At 47.8% G+C, this 18,535-nt stretch overlaps 1 protein-coding gene and 1 non-coding gene across 18 annotated transcripts in view; both read right to left on the bottom strand.

Annotated features, from left to right (window-relative positions):
* Positions 1 to 8,124, bottom strand: part of Ccdc136 (coiled-coil domain containing 136) — a 32,955-nt gene extending 24,831 nt beyond the window's left edge. For 3 of the 17 annotated variants that reach the window (XM_076913614.1, XM_034518851.2, XM_034518845.2), the window contains exons 1-4: positions 5,994 to 6,231; positions 5,130 to 5,237; positions 3,055 to 3,300; positions 2,895 to 2,969 (exon numbers count right to left, since the gene is read on the bottom strand). In XM_076913614.1, coding sequence (XP_076769729.1) covers positions 2,895 to 2,969; positions 3,055 to 3,300; positions 5,130 to 5,237; positions 5,994 to 6,051 — 487 coding nt within the window. In that variant the 5' untranslated portion in view covers positions 6,052 to 6,231. Of the gene's footprint in view, positions 1 to 2,894; positions 2,970 to 3,054; positions 3,301 to 5,129; positions 5,238 to 5,993; positions 6,238 to 6,269; positions 6,815 to 8,031 lie in introns of those variants that run through there. The other 14 variants (XM_076913608.1, XM_076913606.1, XM_076913605.1 and 11 more) reach the window with 10 other exon arrangements.
* A 5,059-nt stretch (positions 8,125 to 13,183) lies between these two features.
* Trnap-agg (transfer RNA proline (anticodon AGG)) lies at positions 13,184 to 13,255 on the bottom strand. The gene has a single exon. It is a non-coding gene; the product is annotated as a tRNA-Pro (tRNA).
* Between the last annotated feature and the right edge of the window lie 5,280 nt (positions 13,256 to 18,535).

The following is an 18,535-nucleotide window of genomic DNA, read 5'->3' on the forward strand; positions in this document are numbered from 1 at the left end:
TCTCTTTAAAATGGCTATCACCACCATGATCTGTACTTCAGGTTGTTCTCCATTTGACCTTTCGTTTTTTCTCGCCAATCCCAGTCCATCCTGCCATGTCTCCTGGTTGTCCATCTTGCCAACCCCAGCAGCCACCTCGCTTCCCTTCACAGCTCTCTACACAGTGGAGCATTACTTCCCTGAAGAATTTTCTGCTCTTGCCTTTCAGGGCAGAATGGACTTAGGTGTACCTTCTATCACGGTTCTTTTGCCATTCCTCCTATCCTGGGCATCTAGCTAGGAGAGTCTCTATGGCCCCTTTCTCTCCCCTCTGGTATCTCTTGTTGTGACTGAATGTCCATCTCCCATAGATTATAATGCTGTCTGCATGTTAATAATTACCAAAGCCGGGGGCTGGAGAGATAGATAGCTCAGCAGTTAAGAGCACTGACTGCTCTTCGAGAGGTCCTGAGTTCAATTCCCAGCAACCACATGGTGGCTCACAACCACCTGTAATGGGGTCTGATGCCCTCTTCTGGTGTGTCTGAAGACAATGACAGTGTACCCACATACATAAAATAAATAAATCTTAAAAAAAAAAAATTACCAAAGCTAATTTTCAGCCCTTGTCTCTCCCCCAATTCTCGATCATACAGCCAAATGGCTCCTCCACACACTCACTTTGGACATCAGACCCATCCAGCCAAAAAACTCTTAAATTCTCTAGACCCCAAGCAACATTTTGGCCAAGTTTTCCCACGCCACTAGATTATCAGTATTTACCCAGTTTTTCCTGGCAAAGTCACGAAGGCTCCACCTTCAAAATGTGTTTCAAACCATCTCCATTTCTACTGCCTTCATTCAAAAAAAGTCAGTTAAATGGATCCACTAGCATGCTGGACTCCATTTCTGCCTCCTGAATTCTAAAGTACTCTTTTGAAAAGGTAAAGTAAAGGTTTAGGGATGTGGCCCAGTGGTCAGCACCTGACAAAAGCCTTGTCTTCAACTCCCACCACGGGAGGAAAAAGGCAAAGAGCTAACTAAAAATGTAAAACATATCTGACACTCCAGCCTTGGAAAGTACCTCTGATAGCAACTACAATGAAAGCTAGCTCTGTCGGCTGACATAAAAGGCCTACCTACTATAAGCAGACCTCTACCTTCTCCTTAGAACTTTCTCCTACAAGGGTCCTTCACATAAACTTTGCAATGACCTTGGTGCTGCCCCCTAATACATGAAGCTCATTCTCATCTCCGGACCTTACAGCGGCTGTTCTTCTAGTAGGTTCCTCCCTCACATTTTGCATGGTTGGATCCTTCCCATTATACAACTGAAGCACCACCTTCTTGAAGATAACTTTTATAACCTAACCAACTCCTACCTCATCCCTAGCTATGAGTCTATCCTGGAACAAGGGACTGAGGTGCACATCTTACATACCAAAGACGACCTAGCATCTAGGTTCTCCCAGCATCCCTCAGTCCCTACCTGCCATACCCTATCACCAACATTTTGGTCTTCCTTTCTCTCTCCTCTTCACTCTCTGTACATACTTTCCCTTTATTTCTCTTCCTCTTCCTCCTTCTCTCCCTTCCCATGGCCACTCACTCCCCTGGTCTTAATCCTTAGGGTCAGTGAACTCACCTGAAAGCAGCTTCCCAATAAACCTGCATTTAATATAATCGAATCTGACTTGACTTGGCTCATTTTACTGGCAGGAAAACAATAGTATCACATATTTATATTGAATATTATATTCATACCTGTGTTGCCTTTATTACCACATGAATTTGTGCTGTTATACTTTCCTTTAAAATTTATTTACTTTTAATGACACAGGGTCTCATAAAACCCAGATAGCCTTGAACTTACTGTGTAGCCCAGGCTGGCATCAGATTCCTGGTTTTCCTGCCTTTACTTCCCACATACTGGGATTACCTGCCTGTGCCACCTGCCCAGCTGTGGAATCTACTCTTGAGGGATTTGGACAATTGTGTTCTTTGTTGGTCCTTTAAATATAAAGGTTCTCAACAAACAGTTGACAAATGAGTTAGCCTTGTTTTAGAGAAGAAACTGAGACTCTGAGGAATACATGACCTGCCCAAGAGAATAAGGTCTGTACATGGTAAAGCTAAGCCCAGGAGTTTAGATAATGTGAAGCCAACACCCACACTCCCTCCAACCCCCGCCCGTATCTGCCATTTCTCTTCTCTTCGCCACATTTCCTCCATCTCTCTTTGCTTTACATGCTGTACCCTTCTCTTCCGCTCCTCCTCTTATACATTTCAGGACATGTTGCTCTCTCCAGGACAGCTTCCAGACCCCCCCCCCCCCCCATTTATAGTTTGCATTTGGCTTGATCTCAGCTCTCCCTACAGAGTCCCTGCTGTTTTCTAGGGCAGATCCTCAAAACCTTCCGGAAGCCCACAGAAGTAACAAAAGCTCTCTCTTTATTTGGTAGTGCAGTGGAATATGGGACACTTGCCTCCCTGCCTCCCAACACAAAAGAACCTGGACTCTGAAATAAAGGAGTGGGGGGACCACAAACTCAGGTTCTTATCTGTTTCCTTCCAAGACACTAGAGTGTCCTCCAATGGGTCCCTATGGTGCCCTTGGAGGGACTAGAAAGAGAAATACAAATACAGCCTAGAACTCAACAGAACATGAAAGTAAACACGGATGTGGGTGAGGGAGGAGGTTGGGAAGAGAAAAGAGAAAGGATGAGCCTGAGAGAGAAGATAAAAAGGTAGGAAGTTGGGGGGGGGGGTCTGGATAGCCACGTAGATAGGTAAAGATGAGAAATTAAGGAAAGATGAGAACAGAGGTAAAGGAGAAGAGAAGGGGGTGGGGAAAGAAAGAAAAGGATCGAGGTAAGGTTCTGAGTTAGGTGTGTGTAGACTTGGGAGGCAGTTACCTTGGAGCTGCTGAATCTGCTTGGTGAATACTTCTGCTTGCTGGGCACTGGCCAGCCGTTCATCTTCCAGGAGCCCTGCAGTGAGAGGAGCATCTGGTTTGGAACCAGGGAAGCACCGAGCCTTTGGGCCCAAGCCCCGTGCCCTATCACGGGTGCTCACCCTGAAGCTCCAGGGAGTCATCCTCATGCTGCCCAGCGAGCTCTCGAGTCTCCTCCAGCTCTGCCACCAGCTGCAGCACCTGAGCCCTCAGCTCCTCCAGCTCTGTCTCCGTCAGGCTCAGGCCCCGATGCTTGCCCATTGATAGGGAGCCCAAACTGCCTCCTTTCTGTACTTGATCTTCTTCCACCTCTTCCTCTTCTTCCTCTTCCTCCTCTTCCTCATATAGAGCTGGAAGTAACACCTCCCCTAGAAGAGACAATCATTACACCACACAGTCAGTGTCCCTTCCAGAACCCTGCACCTTACCACCCCAGAACCTGGATAGCAGAATAGTGCCACCTGGTGTCCCCCAGAGGTTCCCCTGGGTGGGACTTAACTCATGGTCAGGCTCTGGTAGGTCAAATTTGGATGTATCTTCTCCGGCTTCTAAACGCCTAATATTGAACGTTTGTTGCCTTTACAGCAGCCTCATGCTGGCTCAACTACAAGAAGCTTGCATGAAGACAGCTGGCACTGGTAGTCTGAACTCTGGGTAGTGGGACAAGGAGTTAAAGAAAGGATTCAGACGTTCAGACACCAGCTGTTTATGTAGGGGCAAATGGAGCAAGCTTAGGGGAAAGAAATCTAGGTGGCTTGCAAGGTATTACCTTTTCATAATGAGTGAGCACTGGCTTGGTCTGTCGGAAAAGGAAACGTTAGGCAGAAGTGACTTGGAGTTGTTTACTGCATCAGTGTTGGAATCCTTTCAAATGCATGTTATCAAAGATCTTTTTGAAATTTTCTACACCTGTTATTCCCCTGTTAGGTGCCACAAGGGTCATCTCTTTCTTGCTAACCCAAGTTGATGTTAGGCTGAACTTGTGTATAAAAGAAAGTCTGCCATCCTGCCATCCTAATGCTTTTTTTTTTTTTGTTTGTTTGTTTGTTTTTTAAGACAGGGTTTCTCTGTAGTCCTGGCTGTCCTGGAACTCACTCTGTAGACCAGGCTGGCCTTGAACTCAAAAATCCGCCTGTCTCTGCCTCCCAAGTGCTGGGATTAAAGGCGTGTGCCACCACTGCCCGGCTAACACATTATTTTAAACTACTTATTTAGTTAGTTAATGCATATGGGTGCTTTCCCTGCACGTGTGTCTGTCCATCAATGTAAGGGCAATGCCCTTGCAGGTAAAAGAGGGTATCAGAGCCTCTAAGACTGAAGTCAGAGACAGCTGTGGGCTGTGATGAGGGTGCTGGGAACTGGTCAACTGCTAAGCCATCTCTCCAGTCCTGTTGACACATTTGAAAAACTGATTTGGGACTGGTCCTCATGTTCAAGCTCCTGAACACGCCTTTTTTTTTTTTTTTTTTTTTTTTTTTTTTAACTGCATTGCAGTTCCTGTAAATAGCAAACTCTTGTCTCGGTAGGGATTGCTTTGTTTTTAAATTCTGGATCTCTGGTCTTCCCTTTTTTTTTTAATGCCAACATCATACTGTTCATTTGAGGCCACTTATGTCATCTAGTCTCTAGGGAGGCCTGTGCCGAACTATAGAGGGGCCTGGGGACACTCAGTAAGAAGTCCTGGATAATGTGTTAGTACCACCTGCCCTGTGACACAGGAGTGCTGTTGGGAAACAGGCTTCACCTAGCTCTCTCCTAAGCACTTTCCTACTAAAGCTCCAGGGCTCCATTCGGAGTTGATGGTGGTGGCACCAGAAAGGCAGTTCACATGCCCATGTCCTGGCTTTTAAAAATCAGAGACAGCTCGGGATCTGGGTCAGCAGGCAGTGAGAACAAGCCCCCTGCCGAAAGCCTGCTTCCAGGCTGGGTTGAGCAGGACCTCTCTCTGACTGGCAGCTCCACCAGGACACACAACCTGGTTAGCTGGGTGACTGGCGCCCCAAAGGGATGTGCCCAAACTTCCATCAATGACTTTCTTGAGCCCAGGGGAGGTCTGGAGCCCAGCCACCAGGGAGGAGGGGCCTGAGATGAAGCGAGGGAAGGGCCCAGTCCTGGCTCAGAGCTCTAGGGTCAGGGAAAGAAGGAGGAAGGGAGTTGCGGAGTAGGGTGATGGGAAAGCCTTTTTCAGAAAACTCACCGTCCATAGCTTGCATCCCACGGCGCTCCAGGGACCCCCAGCGCTGGCCTTTCTTCCTCTCACAACCCTCAGATACCTCATAAGAGCCTAAAGTGGTTACTGTGGGTCCTGTGAGCAGGGAGAAAGTAGGCATTGTAGGATTCGAGGGGGCTGGGGTTGAAGGGAAAACAAGGGACGTGCGTGCGTTCTTATATGGGAGCCCCGGAATTTGCAATCACACGGGAGAAGCCTGACTCACTCTGCCTAGCTCTGTGATTCTATTCCCTCAGTCACCTCTCATGCTTCGCCTATGGAGAGGACCCCTGCCCGGCGCTGCCCAACCTCAGCACCCCTGTTCCAGGCTGTTCCCGGCTCCTCTCCCTCATCCAGACAGAAGAGGGTGAGTGTTTAGCTTGGGGCACAAGGAGAAGAGGGGTAGGGTGGGAACTAGGAAAGAAGGTTTGGGGAAGATTCTGTATAGCAAAGCAGGGAAGGGAGGGGCGGCCGGACCAGGAGAGAAGGGGCTCCAAACTAGGCCATTTCTCTATCTCTCTCCTCCCCTCCCTCACCAGACCTCGCCCACCCCACCCTTTCCCGGTGGGCCAGAGCTTTGATGAACTAGAAGGGTTCAGGCTCTAGAGACCATCCCTTCCCCGCCCCCCTCGTGAGCTGGAAGCACTGTCGGGCGGGAGAGACTAGATGGGGAGCGCTTGGGGAGTGACCGCTGGGAAGGGACACCCCAGGTCGAAAGATGGAGAGCGGTATCTGGTGGAGGCCGGGGTGGAAGGAGCCGACTGAGTACCAGGAGCACCTGGGGGTCAGAAGGAAGGAGAGCCGTTGGGGGGGGGAAGGAGCATAGGGAACTGAGGGAGAGGCGGCTCTGACCTGGGCCAGGGCAGCTCCAGCCCGCGGCTCCCGCGCCGGCCCCGCCGCCTGCCTCCATGGCCGCTCCCGCCGCTGCCGCCGCCTCCCGAGCAGAAGCCGCAGCCTCCGGGCCGGGGACCGGGAGCCCGGTGCGCAGGGAGGAGAGAGGGCGGGCCGAGAGGGCGGGGCCTGGCCTGGCCACCTGACGCGAGTGCCCGCCTGCGGCCGCCCGGAAGCCCTCCCCAGTCCCCAGCTCCAGACCCAGTAGGGGATACGCAAAAGAGGCTTAGAGCGTACCACCAAAGTGTCCCAGGCTCGCCCGAGGCTGCTTCGGGTCTACTGCGCCTGCAAAGTGGACGTGAGCTACCGGGTCTTGAGGATGCTCCCAGGGAGTGCTAGGATGGCTTGGTTCTGGCTGCAGAACCCACCCTGGGTCAGCCGCGCGTAGGGACCTCCCTGCGCTGGGTTTCAGGGCCTGATCTTGCCGGGTGATTGAAGCCGGGGATGAGAGAATGGACTGTTTCCTGCAGATGCGCAGACACGCGCGCACTTCCTTGGTCTCCACGCAGGGCCAGCGTCCCCATCCCCGCAATCCACAGAGCCCATCCCTTCGGGTGGCCTCGTGCACCCCAGAACTATTGCAAGGCTGGAGGGTAGGGAAGTTGAGACCTGTATGTGCCAACTGCTAGGCTGTACATCACTGCTTTCCCCCCCGAATTCCCACCAAGCCAGAGCCAAGGGTCCATCCAGGCTGCTTCCAAGTGTATCAAGACCTGCTTTCTCCCCTGTCCTTTGAGCCGCACCCTCTGTGACCTGTGCAGTGTGGACACCACGGATGTTCCCTGTAACAGGAGATGTGGGAAAACAGGAGGCGTATTCAAGAGATGAACGTGATCTTGAGGCAGATCTGGCATCTCAGCAGGTCTCTTTTGGGTCAGAAGTGGATGGATACCCAGGAATGTGTTCCCTGAGTTATAATCGGGGAAGATTTCTAAGCTGGGTGCTCACATCAGTTCTTTCTCTTGTATTCTCACTCCTAAAGTTTGGCTGTGGATTGGCTGTGTTTGACTCTCCAGGCTGCCAGGCTCTCAAGCCTTCTGTGTTCCACAGGAATGAAACACTTCTCTGCCTGTCTGCTGCACATGCCTGGCTTATCCATAATTTCAGCCTTGGCTTGAGAGTTTCTCTCCAGACACCCCATCCCTTCCTTATTAGACACCCCTGCTATGCTCTTCTGACCCTCTGGGCAGCATCAGAGTACTGTCTGCTAAGGTTGGGAAGTATCCTAGTCATCTTTGCTTCTTCAGTATCAAAGTACCCGACTCATGGAGTAAAGGAGTTCATGTAAACCTTCCAACTACATTTATAATGCCTTCATGATTTATCACAGATTTTTAGCTCATGAATTTAAACTCGTGTTCCCTATTAACAATGATGTCTGCCAGGCAGTGATGGCACATACCTTTAATCCCAGCACCCAGGAGTCAGAGGCAGGAGGATCTATATGATTTCAAGGCCAGCCTGGTCTACAGAATGAGTTCCAGGACAGCCAGGGCTACACAGAGAAACCCTTTCTCTAAAAACAAAACAAAACAAAACAAAGTCCAAAAATCAGAAGTCAGTAGTAAGTCGTCCCCCCCACCCCCATGACCAGAGAGATAAAGAACTTTTCTTTTTCACCTTCTCCCCAGAGGACAAGCCCCCACTTTAGACCTATGGCTATAGTGATCCAGCCATGGAGAAGGAGAGCTGCCAGGCAAGCCTGCTGTTTTGCAGACTATCCAGCCAGACTTGGGCAGCAAGGTTAAAGTTTTAGAGATGATGCAATGGGCTCTCATGGGGGGAGCTAAAGTTCTGGAAGCTCAGGGGTTTTGCCTCACGCAGCTCCTTCTGGTTTTGTCTCAGCAGCAGGTCAGACTAGCAGTTGGCGGTGGGTGAATGGAGAGACAGAAGTTGTCTGTTGTGGCATTCAGAAGTCAAAGCTTCTCTTTAGGGGAGCCTGGGTCTTGAGCATTAGGACTGAACTCTCCCTGGATCCTGGATGCAGGTCATCACTTACCTTTGCTCTCAGGGAATGTTCAAGGGAGACCAGAACCAATCTGTTAGTAGGAGGCAAACTCTATTCAGATCAGTATGAGGTTGAGATGAGGGTGAAGTTAGGAAGCAGAAGGAAAGAGCTTAGCATGTATGGGGGGTGGGGCTGTCAGGGATGTGTCTCTGAAAGGCCAGGCCTGCCGGGTGTGTCAGCCAGGTGATCAGTTAGTTTAGAGGGATGATCTGGGTTAATCCTCATAATCCAGGGTTTAAGACTCAGCCTTACCCCCAATCCCATCCCAGGAGATCATCCCTTCTAAGGACCGAGGCAGCCATTTATCCCCCTTTACCCTTATTTCTAGATGCTCAGAGTTAACCACTAAAACATATTAAAAATGAGTCTTTGCAACGTGCAGAAAAGTAAAGTTCAAAGACTAATGTAACACTCCTGTGCACACCAGACCGTTCCTATCTCTCGACTCTTCTTGCAACACTGGGGACTGAACCTCGGACCTTTTGCCTGGTAGGCAAATGCTCTGCTACCTTGCTACATCCCGAGTCATGTTTAAATTTTACTTTCAAACAAATTTTATGTTTGTATTCTTTGGAAATTTCATAAATGCTTCTGAGTCCCCATTCCTCCCACCCCCACCCTCTTCACCCTCACCTCACAGCCCTACCCCCCAGCCTTGAGTTGTCTTCTTGTATTTTTTTCCCCCCAATGGAGTCCAGTTTGTGTTGTCCTCCTACCCCTGAGAGCAGGGCCTGCCCTAGAGTACGGACAGCCTACCTGGGGGTATGATCATTAAAGAAAACTGACTTCCTCTCCCAGCAGTAATGTTACTTTTTACAACTATATACTTTTAAGATGACGTGTTTGCACACGTACGGGCATTTTGCCTGCATTTATATCTGTGCACCACACGTGTGAAGTGTGCAGAGAGACTGGAAGAGGGCATTGGACCCCTGGCAGTGGGAGCTACGGATGATTGTGAGCTGCCGTGTGGGCTCTGGGACTCGAACCCAGGTCTTCTGGAAGAGCAGCCAGTGCTCTTATTCACTAAGCCATCTCTCCAGACAATTAATATCAGACCAAATTTGATTCTGAAGTAGGTAAGGACAAGGAGTAGTGTAGCAACTTGGGGCCCTGTTTAGGTTTAGTTGTGCACACTCTGTCTTGCAATAATGCACTTGGCAGCCTAGTTTCTTCACCTGTGTGATCTGTGTATACACAGCCCTCCTCAAACAACACACCCAGCAACCTCAGACCCCTACCGACATCAGGCTCTATTGTTCAAATAATTTAAGTTTCTTTGTCTCTAACAACTACCAAGTTTTTTTATTCAAATGTATTCCCAAAGGGTTTAGAGAGATGTTTCAACTGTTAAGGGCTAGGCTTACAATAATAATAATTAAAAAAAAAAAAAAAAACAAATATATTCCCAGTGCATTTGAGTAGAAAGAATAGAAGGACAGATCCAACCTGAAATGGTTTTTGGGTATGTGTCCACATTAAGGCAAAAAACTATGTCCTTGAGTAAACTTTGAGGGAAAATTCCCTGAATGTTAATTGGGTGCCTCCATGATTAAAATCAGATGCATTCCAGGACTACACAGAGAAACCCTGTCTCGAAAAACCAAAAAAAAAAAAAAAAAAAAAAAAAAAAAAAAAAAATCAGATGCATTATGGGAAGTGATATGTAAGAAATAATTATATGACTTAATCAAAACAAAGAACAACTTTACGCACTTTAGTAACCAAACTCCTTTTCTTGAACACCATAAAAAAGCCTCAAGTCACAATTGGAGCCCGTGATCAGCTTCTCAGGCCTGTGGACTACTGATCCTTTACCATGTATTTCTTTCAGGTCTATACTATTTGCTTTGCTTTTGAGCTATACTTCCTTGCTACTTTGCAATCTGTGCCAGCCTTTATTTGAAGTAGAAGCCTAAAATCTAGAAAAACCCAACCCTGACCATCAGGAACAATCCCATGGTTTGAAAGTTATGCTATATACGTATATAGTCACAAAAAATTACATAATTTTGATTTGTGTGGTTTCAATATCCATCTAATGTTACATCATCCACCTTCATCGTCTAACCTTAAAGGTTTAGGTATCCATGGTGTTTCACGTAGCTCTAGCGGGCATCTGGGCTCCTTGCAGTTTTCTATAATAAAGTAAATGCTGTAACTGGCAATTCTATATATGTCTTCTCGGCCCGTGTGACAGACATATCCCAAGGGCAAATGACTCAAGGGGAATTTCTGGGTCATGGAATAGGTGCCTCTAAATTTTACTAATTGTTGCCAAGTTAGTCTATAAAGTAGATGTGACAATTTAAATGACACTGCTTGTGGATGTATTTATCTTCCTTATTTCGCATCTGCCACTGGTGCAAAAGCTGCCTATGTTAGTAGTCTCTGTGTACATTTTTCTTCATCCTCCCCCCCTTCCTTTGGAGACAGGGTCTCATGTGTAGCTATATAGCTGTGTAGCTCATTGGCTAACCTAGAGCCCGCTATGTAGACCAATCTGGTTTCAAATTTACAGAGATCTGTCTGCCTCTGCCTCCCACGTGCTGGGATTACAAGTTGGTGCCACCGCTGCCCACCCATTTCCTTCAATCTTTAAGTCTGCAGTCATTGTAATTTTCTATCAAATAGAAGCAGCTTAGGACATGACAACACCCTTCTTTCCTGATCCGCCAAATTTCAAGCTGGTATTTTGGTTTCAGCTTGTATCTAACCCCATTAAGATTCATCACCATCATCATTATCTGTGGTCGGCCAGCATCACCTTCTGGCTACGGTTAGTTAGATTCACTCTGTTTTTCTTTTCCCTTCCTTCCTTCCTTCCTCCTTTCCTTCCTTCCCTCCTTCCTTCCTTCCTTCCTTCCTTCCTTCCTTCCTTCCTTCCTTCTTTCCTTCTCTCTCTCTCTCTCTCTCTCTCTCTCTCTCTCTCTCTCTCTCCAGGATATTATGTAATACACACACACACACACACACACACACACACACACACGGTTCCTCAGATTATTTTTTTATTGCTTACATTTCTGAATGACTTTTATTAGTTCTATCTTCTCGTCACTACTTCTCTCCAAGTCTAATCTGTCTGGTGCATCCTTGTCACCGCCCCCACCCCCACTCTGTTTCTTGACAGGGTCTTATATCTCAGGTTGTCCTGAAACTCCTTGTGTAGCTGATGACGACCTTGAATGTCTGACCCTTTTTCTTTCTACTCCCTGATGCTGAGATTCCAGATACACATCCGCCATGGCTTTGTGCGTGCTAGGCAAGTGCTCTAACTGTGCTTCATTACCAGCGCCTTTGGGGATTATTTTTATTTTATATGTGTGTGTGTATTTTGCCTGCATGTATGTCTGTGCACCATTTGTATGCTTGGTTCCCATGGAAGCCAAAAGAAGGTGTAGGATGCTCTGAGGTTACAGACAGTTGTAAGCTGCCGTGTGGACGCTGGGAATCAAACCCAAGTCCTCTAACCACTGGCCATCTCTCCAGCCCCCTGGTTTTCATTTCTTAATGGTTTAGTTTATTCTCTCAACAATCTCTTCATGCTTACTTTGCCCTCTTTCTTGCCTTGATCTTTACCATTTGAAGTGTGTGTACTATGTAGTAATTTTCATGTCATGTCGCCCCAGGTTGTGGAGCATTCTTGTTTGCAATGTTCTACCTATTCTCCTTAGGAGGAATTACCTCATGGAATAATTTTACTCCCTCTGGGAGTCACCCCGAAGATGGTGACAGGGTACTCTTAGTACCTAGGGGACATGTAAATGATACACCAGTAGGGATTCCTTCTCTGTTTTTGTTGTTGTTTTTTTGTTTTTCTTTTTGTTTTGTTTTTCAAGACAGGGCTTCTCTGTGTAGCCCTGGCTGTCCTGGAACTCACTCTGTAGACCATGCTGGCCTCAGAACTCAGAGATCCACCTACCTCTGCCTCTGGAGTGCTGGGTTAAACGCGTGCGCACTGCCACCACCACCCAGCTTTTTATTTTTATTTTACTTTTCCAGTAGGAATCCTAAGGAAAGCAGCTCTTCTTGGCAGGTGGTTGAGTTCAAAGCATTGATTAGGGGGATGTGCGTGCAAAGTAGGCTGCCAATTACCCTCAGGACAGGCACTGAGAGAAGGAATATTCTGCCTGGGTATGGCCACACTAAAGAGCTTATGGCTTAAGAAATGGCTACAGATAGGGTGAGTTTGGTGTTTGGTTATCTGAACTTTCCATTCTATTTTTAATTTATTGTTCAACAATTTCATTCCATACATGTATCCAATATGTCCTGATCATATCTACTGCCCACTCCCCACAGCCTCTGCCACAGCATGTCCCCACCTCTGTCTTTTTTAAATAACTCATTGAGTTGCATTAGTGTTGCCAGTGTGTGCATGGGTGTGGGGCTCTGCACTCCAGCATGGGCAGCCTACCAGGGGCTCCAAGCCAGAACACAAGTGATTCTCCCTTCTTCAGACGCTACCAACTGCCAATAGCTCTCCAGCTAGATGTGGGGCCAGGTGACAGGCAGTGTTCTGAGCAAGCACCTAAACACTTGTATCTGTGCCTGGGATGGTTGAGTTTGTAGGAGAAACAAACAGGCGGTTGGTGGCATCACAGAGTTAGCAGTGCATCTTGTACTTCCTGTTTAGAAACAGTAGGAGAAGCTGGGAAATCCTACACAAATCATAGTATTTTGTTGATTCTTCAGTAGATCTCTCTCTTGTACTCACTCTCTCTACCCCCTCTCTTCCTCCCTCTTCCCTTTTTTAAACTTTTCTTTCATCCTTTGTCTCTTTCTTTGGTCAAATTCCCCAACACACCCTGGTTTATTGAAACATTGCTGTAAGCCTCTTTCTTGCATTTGTGTAGTTATGTAGTATTGCAGGGATTCCAAGGTTCAGGAACCAGGCTTTCATGTGCTTTTGCGAGGCTGAGGCTCCAGCAGCCTGTAGATGACCCAAAGTCTACTTCTCTCACCCAGGAAGCTTTAAAACCATGCTTGACCATGTGGAAACACCATATATGTGTATGTGTATATAGTCTAAGACTCTGAGGTGACTGACAGCTGGCCATCAAGATTCTTTGATCAGATAGCTGGCAAGAGCAGGCTGTATATGTGGAAGTTGCCCAAGGGGAGCAGAAAAGGATAAACAGGGCTCGTCCGGGATTTGAACCCGGGACCTCTCGCACCCTAAGCGAGAATCATACCCCTAGACCAACGAGCCACTAGCAATTACTTCTGGCCAGATGCATCCTCTCTACCACATCATCATCATTAACAGCAGCATCTGTGGTTCCTAGGAACAGTTTCTCTGCTACTCCTCTCAGGCTGGCTCCCAGCCCAGGCAGGCAATGCTCCAACAGGCCTTGCTCTCCTCAGCCACACAGAGACTCCTCCACCTAGGACTTCACACAGGGCCATCCTTCCAAATTCACTGTTGGAAGAAAAGAAGAGAGGGCCAGGTAGGCCCCAGCAGATACTTCTTCTCTTAGGAGTTCTTGCTGTCAATTCCAAGCTGCTCTTCTTTCTTAGCCCCTGGTCAGCCCACCAGGAAAAGATTCTTCACACCTGGTAAACTCCTGGGTGCCAGCCCAGAGGCTGGGCCTGCCACACCCTTGTCTAGGCCACCTTGGCTAACTCTCCTTCCATCTGCTAGGCAAGGCAGTCCCTGCCCCGTTTCCCTTAAGGGTGATGGAGTGTATAAAACGCTCTGCAACAGAAACGGGTGATGGTGATAACCTAAGACAGGGGTCGGGGTGGAGGTGTTCCTAACAGAGCAGAGGCCACTTACTGCCTGCTTTGTGCAGGGCATGTGCTGTGTGCACCAATCTCTTAACTTTGGGACAGCCTGGGGAGGCCCATGTTCCCTGCAGCAAGACAAGGACACTCGCCATGGGCCCGCCTATTACCAGAATGCTTCCTCTTGCTGCCATCAACATCTGAAGCTGCTTTAAATGCAGGACACATAGCTTCTCAGACTTTCTAGAAAAACTGGACACAGCAATGTATCCTCACATACCTCTGCTGCTTTCCCCACACCAGCCAGCCCCTGCTAGTGGTCCAGGGAAGTTGCCAAGTGTCAACTCCAAAAACAGTTCTCACTTTGGAGACTACAGGAGATGGCTTCTGAGGCCAGGCTGTGGCATGGGCCTTTCAACTGAGGCTCCGGAGGCTGATGCCAGCACGGATAGAGGACTGAGTAGTACATTTCAACGCCCCTACCCCACCCCCACCCCTGCTCCCAGCTGCATGGTGAGACCCTTGTCTCAAGAAGAGGAGGAGGAGATAGTTTATCCTAGAGCTAAATATGAGTGACCATGACCCAAGGACATAGACTCAGGTTGCCTCAAATACCATTTTCCAGAGTGGTGGTGGTTTTGTGGATTTTTTTATAGTTTTAGAACAAGAATGTAATAACTCTGAGTCCTTTTCAGATGCATTGGTGGGAATATAAGGCAGGAGGATTAGAACAGAGTGGGAATCTCTGCTGGGGTTTCAGCTGCTATCCGACGACAGTCTTAGTTTTTGAATGGTGGAAGCTAGTGGACTGGTAGTACATTTCAAATGTCTCAAATGGCAGTCACAAGAATACTATCAGACACAGAAGTGGACAATGAATTCATATGGATCAAGACAGCCCAAGATAATTAGCTCCAGATCTGCAACATTCCAATACTCCACAGTTATTAAATTCTTCAGTCCAACATCCTCCACGGAGCCGCTTCGGCAGCTCACACAATTACGAAATTCTAATCAGTTGGTCAGTCTCACAGAACCTTTAACTTAGGCATAGTTTGTTTCCGAGAACTTCCATTCTCAGGAGGATGAGCTACCCACAGCCTAAGGGTGTTGCACACGGGGGCCTGATGGGTGGGAAGGATCCCCAAAGAGCTGAGATCATGGCTCAGATGCAAGGGCCCTGTAAGAGAAACAATGGTCTCAGCCAGGCCTATTTCACACCTAACACATGGAAACCTTGCTTGCTTTTGGCAGGGGCTCCTATGAGCAGGGACCTCTGTGGGGACAGAGATCTGTTTTGTCGGTCTTCGAGTCTAACCCTGTGCCTGGCCTTTGGCAGGCCTGGCGGTGCCAGTGGCTCTCAGCAGATCTGTATGACTAATCCGCTTGAGCATGTGACAGGACCAACCTTCCTGAATCCTCCATCTTAACCGTGCCTGCAGATGCCATTTAGCCGAGGCCTGTGGGAGACATAAACGAACGAATGACAGTCCCAGGCATGTGCACACACAAAAGAAATTACAAGTGGAAACATGTTCAGGGAAGTCCTGAGGAGAACCCCATCCTGTGAAGTGATGACACCTGTGAAGAATGAGTGCTGGCTTCACTTCTGTGAGTGGACAGGCTACTGGCTTCACTTCTGTGAGTGGACAGGCCAGCTTTCCTTTGCTCCCAGCTTGTAAAGTTTTATTATCGACACTCAGGAGTCTCTGTACCATTCAGGCGACTCTGCTCACTCATCATGGTTGGGGGAGGGGCAGGGGAGAAGGGCTCATTTATTCTCCAACCAGAGAGGCTTTTTCCTGTAGCTGTTCCAGCGTTTCAACTGGCTTATATATAAAACTCCACTCAACATGTCATCCCATGACCTCAGCACACATTCTCGAAATTGTTCTCCTTGGTGGGTGAGGGGTCTTTGCTGAAGATGCTTCAGAGCTGAAACTCCATTTAGGTCCCAGGCAGTGCTTTTGGGTGGGGTGGGGAGGCTCTGAATTTGGGGGCAGGCTTGTTCTCCTCTGTGTGGCCTTTCTGGAGCACCATACTGTTCACTGAATGCTGGCGGTCTCACCTCTGCAGTTCTCCATACTTTCAAATGCTTCCTGCACAGGAGAAAGGGAAGGGGAGCCGGGAGAGAGTGTCCTGGTGGAAACCCACTGGCACTGGCCTTCACTTTCGTGCCAGACTAAAATGGCTGTGCCCTGGATCCATGCTGTTAGATTCCAGGCCCACCATTGTTCACCTGTTTCTACATCAAAAGAAGCTATAGGCAGAATTTTCTAGAGAGGCTCCTGGCTATACTTTGGGAGTTCCCTCATTTTCTCCCAAGCATGAGGATGGCTTTCAGTCAGGCAAATCCTTGGGGACCCCCCCACCCCCATATCCAGTAAAGCGTGTCAGATCTTCCTGATTCCAATCACGTGCCTGGAGAATCTATTGTCACAACACCCGTCAAGTTCATTGTCACCTGTGAATTAAAAGCTGGCTGGTAAGATGGCCCAGTGTGTGAGGGTGACTGTTGCCAAGGCTGATGGACCCGGATGGTGGAGAGAACCAACTCCCACAAGTTGTCCTCTGACCTCCACGCGTGTTCCAGGGCACAAGCTAATCCTGGCTGAATCTGAAAGGGGTAACTGAGCAGTTGGAGCCTGTATATTCTTTTGGTAATTTTATAAAAACTAAGCAGAGACAGAAAACAATCAGGACAAGGAAATTGCAACTCAAACCTCCAGATACCAGGTCTTCTCTGGATTTCCAGGATTCTGCCTTACCCAGTGCTTCTGGCTTATGTGCTGCAAGTCCATCTTGGGGGTCAGTGATGTACTGATGACTTCTTGTGTCTGCTATTAAGGACATTGTTTATTGTGTCCCACCAACGTCTTGCCTGTGAAGTCCACCAGAGAGGCATTCTTACCTGTCGTGACCCCGGGAATGGGTGGTTTGCATTGTTTTACATGAATTCCTGCATAGACTCTCCCACTCTTCACTATGTAATGGAGTAACTTCCAGAATGTGTGAAACTAAGTCTGTGGCCCTGGGTGTCCAGTTCAGAGTTCACAGGGCGATCATGTTTCACTTTCAGACTTTTAACTCGTTGGCACTGCTTTTCTTCTGTTCCTGCTGTTGACTTATGGATTCCTCTGAGTCTACTATAGTCTATTTAGGAGTAAGAGCCTGTGAACCCTTGATGGGAATAGAAGAAAAATCCCTGAAATGGTTAAGAAAACATCCTCCGTCCCAGGATGCAGAACATTTATAATGTATAGCTAAATCAGTTGTTTACCAATGGAAGAGAGGGAGTTCTTTTCTTTAGGGAGGAAGAATTGGCCATGAAGGTCAGAGAAACTGAGAAAACTCAGACTGTCAGAGAGAATATACTTAGAAATAGAAATGTAGGCACTGTCTTAAGAAAGGAAAGGTAGGGGTTCAGCAGTTCAGAGTTTGCTGCTCTGGTAAAGGACTAGACCATTCCTAAGCACCTACACTGGGCAGCTCAGGGCCAGCACTCTGGTGCTCCAGCTGCAAGGGAATCTGACACTCTTCTGGCCTCTGCTCACACCCACATCCTCATGTGCACACATATACACACATACACACTTACATTTAAAAAAAAAAAAAAAAGGAAAAGCATTTCCCAAAATGAGAGTGGTCTAGTGAGCTGAGGAAAAAGCCAAAAACAGCACCTCCAACTTAGTGTCATGGCCCTTCTTTCCTCCTTTGCCTCATGCCCTGTTCTCAGAACTTCCCATCTGTCCCCTACTGCATGGCTTCAAGGTCACTGAGAGGTGAGCCTCAGCCTGGTGTTGGCGAGAATGTGTGCTTTGGTGATACTCTTTGGCTTAAACCTCACTGGGTCATCTGTCATATCTTAACTTGGTCTGGGTTGCTTCCAATTCGGGTCCATTCCTTCCTCCCAACCGCTCTGATATGCAGGTATCTGGGTATCCGTGAGGCTAAAGAGGCGTCTACCACTTAGCCTTCTGTTAGGAGTAAGAGAGCCCAGGGTGTCTTGAGTTCATGACAGTCAGAAGCCACATGAAGCAGCTGAGGCTGACTTTTTGCAGTGCGTGTTGACACATGCCATTTGCCCTTTGGCTCTATCCTCAGGCTCTGCCCAGGTGGTTTCTGGACCCTCAGATGATTTTTTGTTGTTGTTGTTGTTGTTGTTATCTCTGTAGGATCCTACCTGTGGGTGAACATTTGTGTTGGGTAATGTGTGTGTGCACATGGGAAAGTCAGTCTTTTCAAAATGGCTGACTAGTCTCTGTCCATGGCTTTTGGCTTAGGATTTAAGAGACGGCAACAAATACCCTGGTCAGGCTAAGTTTTGGCTTTGTTTTTGTTTTAAAAAAAATGATTTATTTATCTTTATTTTATGTGCATTGTTATTCTACCTGTATTATGACTGTGTGAGGGTGTTGGATCCCCTGGAGCTGGAGTTACAGACAGTTGTGAGCTGCCATGTGGGTGCTGGAAATTGAACCCGGGTCCTCTGGAAGAGTAGACAGTGCTCAACTCCTGAGCCATCTCTTCATCTTTTGGGTTTTGTTTTATTTTTTTGTTTGTTTGTTTTATTGTTTAAAGAGTTTTTTTTTTTTTTTTAAATATTTTGTTATTTTAATTGTATTTAGGGCTGTGTGTGTGTGTGTGTGTGTATTGTGTGCACACACATATATGAGGAGTACAAGTGTCTGTAGAGGCTAAAAGAGGACACTGGGTCTCCTAAAGATGGAGTTAAGTACTTTTAACCAGTGAGCTGTCTCCCCAA

Source organism: Arvicanthis niloticus, chromosome 15, assembly GCF_011762505.2.
Source record: "Arvicanthis niloticus isolate mArvNil1 chromosome 15, mArvNil1.pat.X, whole genome shotgun sequence".
NCBI lineage: Eukaryota > Metazoa > Chordata > Mammalia > Rodentia > Muridae > Arvicanthis > Arvicanthis niloticus.